General features: G+C 40.9%; 1 protein-coding gene across 1 annotated transcript; it reads right to left on the bottom strand.

Annotated features, from left to right (window-relative positions):
- Positions 1-292: 292 nt before the first annotated feature.
- LOC124094331 (olfactory receptor 1A1) lies at positions 293-1222 on the bottom strand. Its single transcript, XM_046447033.1, has one exon. The coding sequence runs from the start codon at positions 1220-1222 to the stop codon at positions 293-295; it is 930 nt and encodes a 309-aa protein (XP_046302989.1).
- Between the last annotated feature and the right edge of the window lie 5665 nt (positions 1223-6887).

The raw sequence follows: 6887 nt of genomic DNA, 5'->3' as shown, positions 1-6887 counted from the left end.
TGAACCCAATAGCTTGTGTTGCTGATCAGCCAACAGAAATAGCAATGTGGTCAAAGTGATAATTTCCATAAATTGTTTCACTAAATGGTTATAAGACTTTGGAGACTAGGAATTTATGGCTGTAAAGTTTAGAGGAAGCTTCTTGTAAGAGATAACATTGGAGGTGGAATTCCAAGTTCCTCCCAGTGGTGAGCACTTTGACCTTGAAGTGTGGAATTGTTCTATTGACCGAACAAAGAGTGATCCCAGACCCCATAAGTTAATAGGTATGCAATGTATGACCTCACATTGGTTATGAAGAGCTTCTACTGTGAAAGAGTTTTTTCAGAGCAGCCTTCATGTCTTGGTTTCTCAGACTGTAGATGAAAGGATTTAACATCGGGGTCACTGCCATATACATCACAGTTATCACAGCATCCTTTAGGCTGTAACTCGTCAGAGGCCGGAAATACATGCCCATGACTGTCCCATAGTACAAGGAAACAACTGTGAGGTGAGACCCACAGGTGGAGAAGGCTTTGTGTACACCCTTCGTGGATGGAATGCGCAGGACCGTGGAAAAGACACGAACATAGGAGACAACGATGCACAGTAATGGCACAGAGAAAACAGCAACCCCTAGGTACATCATCTTCACGTTCAAGTGTATGTCAGAACAGGACAGCTTGAGCAAGGGGGAAATGTCACAGTAGAAGTTGGCCACTTCCTTGCTGCCACAGAAGGACAGACCAGCTGTGAGCAGAGTGTGAGGAAGGGCATTGGCATTTCCAATCACCCAGGATGCAACCACCAGCAGGATACAGGACCTTGGACTCATGATGGTTGTATAATGAAGAGGGCGGCTGATGGCCATGGCTCGGTCATATGCCATTGCTGCCAGCATGTAGCTGTCTGTGTTACCCAAGGCTATCATGAAATACATCTGTGTCAGGCATCCCCCAAAGGAGATGGCTTTGCTGTCCAGGAGATGATTGGCCAGCATCTTAGGGATGGTTACAGAGGAGAAGAAGATGTCGACAAGGGAGAGGTTGGCCAGGAGGAAATACATGGGGTTGTGGAGGCGAATGTCAGAGAGAATGGCGAGGATGATGAGCAAGTTTCCCACGACTGTGATGGGGTAAATGAACAGGGAGAGGATGAAGAAGAAATCCTCCTGTTCCTGCTGACCTGTGACTCCCAAGAGGATGAACTCCATGGTAGAAGACTGGTTTCTTTCCCTCATGGTTCCTTCAACATGAAAGGTGAGAAGAGTCCAGAATTATTAGTGCTATTACTGTGCATTATGATCTTCTGTATGCAGCACTTTTGACTCTAGTGATCTGCTTTATAAATGCCTGCCTTCATAAAATCCAGAGATATTCAAACTTTGAAGAAACATATCTGTTGGTCTCTGGGACTAATTGACATTCACCAGGACACTCATGTCTGAGAAGTGAGCAACGTGTGAATCAGAAATGCTCATCCTCCCTTGTTAGCACACCATAAACTCTCAAGACTCAATCATTTCATAATTAAATCTCATATTCTACAGCCTATAGTCCATGTTAGACCTTATGGAAAAATCACAAATATGTGCCAAATACAGTATATTCATTCATTCATTCAGTGGATAAGGCATAGTCCCTGCTCTCAAGGACCTGATAATTTAAAGCCAGAATCACACACTGATTTGATTATATATGATAAGGAACAGATAGCCTTTGGAGTTTTTGACTAAGTTCTCCAGGGCAAAGAGATGGTAGATGGACTGACCTTAAGATGTGGAATTATTCTATTGACTAAACAAAGAGTGATCCCAGACCCCATAAGGTAATGGGTCTGTATGGGGCATTGGGATATTGTAAATCTCAAGGATCTCTGGATTTAGGTTCTACCAAAATAAACCCAGTGAATTTTCTCCCCTGGTATCCCATTTTGAAAGTAGACTTTTGCCACTTCTTTTAAGAGATTGTATATCTGACAAGCCCTCAAGTATGAGCTTATATAAGGAATGCATAATCACCATGTATTTCTTTTTATTCTTCTCTTTTGGTTTTTAGTTTTTTTCTTGTGGTGACTTATGAAACTGTACAGTAGCTACAACTACTGCTCAATAAACTCTCAGGCCTATTTTGGCAGGCCTGATATTTCCATATCCAGCTATACTTCCACCTTACTTGTCTAAACCCCACACACTGCACATTCAGACTAAGAATGAGATTGAAAGACATGGGGGATAAGAAAACATCCATTTTATATTTTTGACTCCTCCATATTAATAATTTTGGAGTATTGTTTATTGCATACAATAATAAGCTTTCCCTTAATAGTTCTTTAGTAAAATCCTGGTTTATTTTTTGCATTCCCCACATATGAGATGTTCAAATCACAACCAGACAATTTATCTGTTATCTATACATATGATGTGTTGTTTTTTCACTTAAAATAGTGATTACATACCTCAGTCTTTTTCCTTAATGTTTCGGTGCTTCAGCTCAGGCTATCTTAGTCTTCTAACTGAAATATCATTAGTTCTTCCTTCACTGCTCCATCACAGGTTCCTCTTTGACACATATTGCAGTCTAAGGCATAATATCTATGACAGACTACTAGCTGCTTGTCGAAATCCATGCTCTTCATCTTGGACACAAGTAGACTACATTTCCCAGGCTCCCTTGGGTTGAGATTTGTTCATGTGACCTACTTCTGGCCAATCAGCTTATGTGTTCCAGTACTGGGCTTCCTCTACTATCTCTTGTGCCAAATGTATGCAAATGTGGAGGATGCTGAATGTGATGATAGAGTCACAGGGGAGGGAGGAGACTCTATCCTAGTTCTCCTCCTCCAGGAGAGACACCCACCATCAAGAATACACACATGGAATGTTACTTTGCCATTTTTGTGATCAATTATTGTGGTAGTCTGAATTTTCATAAGTAATTCACCATTTTTTTTCCTAATAGAATTGTACTAAAAAATCCCTAAATATATAATTAATTCTTTCACCAATTCTCAGTGTTTCCTACAGTAATATGTGAGTTACATATTAGGCATGGGGGAATGGAGGTCTACTTACCTCTGTCATATCTAATCAGGATGTGCTTTCTCATCTCTACCTCTAAAGAAGTTTGGGTTTGTCTTTTATGTTGTCTTTTGTCCTCTTCATCTAGAATCCCTATGCCTCAGATTTCAAAGGATTCTGTAAACCTGGAGGCTCAGAGACTATGTCCATCTCATATGGTATAGAATGTAAGATTTGAGGTTGGGCTCTTGGCAATATGGCTGACTAAGCTGATGTTGACAGCTTCCATTATTAAAAAACACATAGAAAGTATAGATCAATATAAACATAAAACCCCCATCAAACACATAGCCAAACTTAAAAGGAAAAGATGGGAAGACTGCAGTATGAAAAAGAAAAAGAAACCTCAGAGCAAGAATTATATGCCATAAGTGAGGCTGTGTTAGTCCCCTGTGGTTTGTAATCGAAAATTAGGTAGGTTCTCAGAGGTAGGGTATGAGGTTTTTGTGCCTTTTTGGTACAGATGATGTGGACATAGATCCACATACTGATTAATAGTTCTGAATAAAGTGGTTGAAGTGCTGGCCTAATTTGTGGAAAAAGCAGCAGAAAGATTTTTTGCCAAATAGAAATTTTATAAAAAAGAACAAAAGTTCAAAATATACGTTATGCATTTTTATCAGGAGCAGAGGGTACAGGCCAGGCCAGGGAAGATATCAGTCTGGAAAGAAGTCTGAGTTTTATATTGTAGAGGATTTTGATCCAATGCAAGAATTTTATGTTTTATTCATTAGGTACTAAGAATATTAATAGAGAGGCTGTGGGGTCCACTAACCCTTTCTGGTTGGTTCAGTGTAAATGTATGTATTTGAGCATGTACATTAAATGACCTATGAATGTGGAAACATTTTGACTGACGGTCCAGTAGGGATAAGAAAAAAAGAGTTCAAGAATGTAAGAAAGAGTGGTACCAAAATAGGAGAAATGGGTGGTATAATCAGTGCAGGAACTAAAGCAACAGGGAACCAGAAGAGAGAGGTTTCTGAGCACAGGGACTTCAAGATGGCATGCCAAAGTGTTCAAATTTAGAGTGTGGTCACAGGGAGAGAAGATTTCTGTGGAAACTATGGAGAAGGAAGTGAAAGACCCTTATCCCACCAGGCAGAGGAGCGGGAGGTGCATTCACACGAATGCTAGAGGCAGAGTCAGAGCCTTGAGTTCACTGGAGGGAAGTCAGATTCTCAAACACTGCTGGCCACCAATATCCACTTCCTGGGACATATTTGTGCTCTGAGAAGTCAGTGACATGAGTGGGATGGTGCTGAGGGCAATTTTTCAGGGACAGACAAGGCCAAGTGCTTCCCCTTGAGACAACAAAGATGGCTGAGGAGGTATCCTTCTTGTGCTTTAGATTCTTATCAGTGATTTGACAAGGAGACACCACCACCTTGTGAAAGGCTTATTCCTAGGCACAAGTGAGTATAGGAGTAGACAGCATCTCCTCTCTTAAGACCACGCACAGTGTGAGAGTGTATGCACACAGCACATGCCACACACAGACTGTGACCCCTGGAGACAGACAGGACCTAAGAATGAGATAGCCTGTCTTAACTACTTCTTCATGATCCTGTGTTCATGAACAGGAGCCCCAGGAGAAGTGAAGTGAGTGGGTATTGCATCTTTGGAACTTTAGGATCTGGAGTAAAAAAGATTTGTGCCCTGGTTAAACTGCTACCTCTCAGTGTAACTTTTGGCCATTTATTTCACCTGATAAAATGGCATCACAATTCAACCCTCCTGGTGAGGGTCAAGGGAGGGAATGGACGTGGTGCAGATGGTGGTGCTGTACTGCTTGATGTTGCTGTCATAAACCCTCAGTCCAACGTCCACAGCCCTTACCTGGGGAGTCAGCTCAGATGTTGTCAAGAAGTGTCCTGGCCCTGTGACCTTCACTGCTTTTCCACAAGTCGGAAGTTTGCATGCAGCTGGTCTAGCGTCTGCTAGCCTTCATTCTTGGGGTCAGGAATGCTAGAGGGCGGCATCCTGGTCCTCAGTGGGTGAAGTGGAGATGGTTTGGAAAGAGGACCAGGATGGTTTGGAAAGAGGAGGCCCAAATTTCTGACCCATGGGGCAGAAGGGGCAGAAAGAGCTGTTCTGGATGGAGCCTGAGGTTGAAGAGTCTAGTTTCCCCTTCCAGGAAGCTGGGTAGGTCTTAGCATATAGAAGGTTGGGAATCAGTAACCAGGTTATGAAGTCTCCTGAAACATGACTCTCTTGGGTCTTTATTCAGGTCAAAATCAGAGTAATTGTTGGGACTCATTGACTCTCCTCCAGTGGGGCCCTGGGGGCCCACAGTGGCTCCCAACAGTAATGTTCCCCAGAAGGAAGGATGGAGGAAAATATTTCTTGGAGACTGTGTCTCCAGGGTCTGAGCTGTGGGCTGACCTATTCCACCCTCTTTGTGTTCTCCTTTCCTCTGCTGTTCAGCTTAAACTTGGAAGCTCCCCTTGGGAGCTGCTAGGACTATGGTACAATTGAACTCCTAGAATTTTTCCATCCCATGCTCAAGTCTTTCTGCTGTTAAGTGTGGCAAAGAAAAATAATTCTATTTCTTCTTTTCCATAGGATTTGACTTGGGCAAGCTGTAATTTTAAAAATCTAGATCTCCAAATTTCAGGATTCTTGAGATGGAAAGGGCCTAAATGTTTCTGGTCTGTTTTTTTTTTGCATAAGTCACCTTTAGAATAGCCTTGAGTAATGATCATTGATCTCTGATTTTAGGACCCACTGTTTCAGCAGGGTCACCACCTTCTGCATAGGGCAATAATGAAGATTGTTGGCTGCTTTACCACTTATTGACTCTGCCACTTATTGCCTCTAACTGACCCTGAACTGTTTTTTAAGGTATCTTACTCCTCAACATGATAATAATAATGATAATAATGCTCATGATATCCTCATAAAGTAATAAGGATTGAATGAATTAGTATTTGAAAAATTCTTAAAACTATTGTTTTAAGAATAGTGCATACTTTGTAAATGCTCACTGTTATTTTACTACTCTTATACTAGCTCTGCTAGTATCTTATACCTGTTCACCCCCCTGTTTACTACTAGTCATGTAACAACTCTCTGTGTCTTCTGTCAGGCTCTGCACATGGTAGGTGTTGAAGCATTTGTTGAATTGCATTGTGCTCTAGGTATGTCTCAGGTGATACCATCCTTTTGGCTGTGTTATCAGTTGTTCTGTGTCCAGGTCAGGCTCTTGTGTCTAGGACATGGAATCACAGATATGAATACATGATATCCCATGATAAATATTTTTAATAATTAATTTTTTTAAAATTAAAAGTTTTGAAGTGGTCTATAAAAACATAAAAATCATGTGTAAGTGGAGTCCCATGATATGTTTGAAATGGACATACATTGCATAATATTTAGATCAAATTAAACATATTTAATTTGTCAAACACTGATTATTTCTTTTTTTTCCTCTCCAGACTATTTTTTAAATTTTCACTTAGCATGGTGTTTTCTTTTCCTTTTTTAAAAATTGATTTTATTTTTTTAAATACACAACAGCAGAATGTATTATAATTCTTATTACACATATATACCATAATTTTTCATATCTCTATTTGTAAAGTAGGTTGACACCCAATTCGTATTTTCATTCATGTACTTTGGATAATGATGTCCATCACATTCCACCATCCTTGCTAATCCCCTGCCTCCTCCCTTTCCCTCCCTCCCCTCTTCCCTATCTAGAATTCATCTATTCCTCCCATGTTACCCCTCCCTACCCCACTATGAGTCAGCTTCCTTATATCGGAGAAAACGTTCAGCATTTGTTTTGGGGGGATTGGCTAACTTCACTTAGCATTAT

The sequence above is a fragment of the Marmota monax genome, unplaced genomic scaffold (assembly GCF_021218885.2).
Source record: "Marmota monax isolate L192 unplaced genomic scaffold, Marmota_monax_Labrador192_F-V1.1 WCK01_AAM20220418_F8-fsc00138, whole genome shotgun sequence".
Classification (NCBI taxonomy): domain Eukaryota; kingdom Metazoa; phylum Chordata; class Mammalia; order Rodentia; family Sciuridae; genus Marmota; species Marmota monax.
The sequence above is the reverse complement of the archived record's forward strand: the minus strand, read 5'-3'. Positions and strand labels throughout refer to the sequence as shown.

Coding starts and splice junctions, on each gene's coding strand:
- LOC124094331 (XM_046447033.1), bottom strand. CDS start 1,222: ATGAGGGAAAGAAACCAGTCTTCTACCATGGAGTTCATCCTCTTGGGA.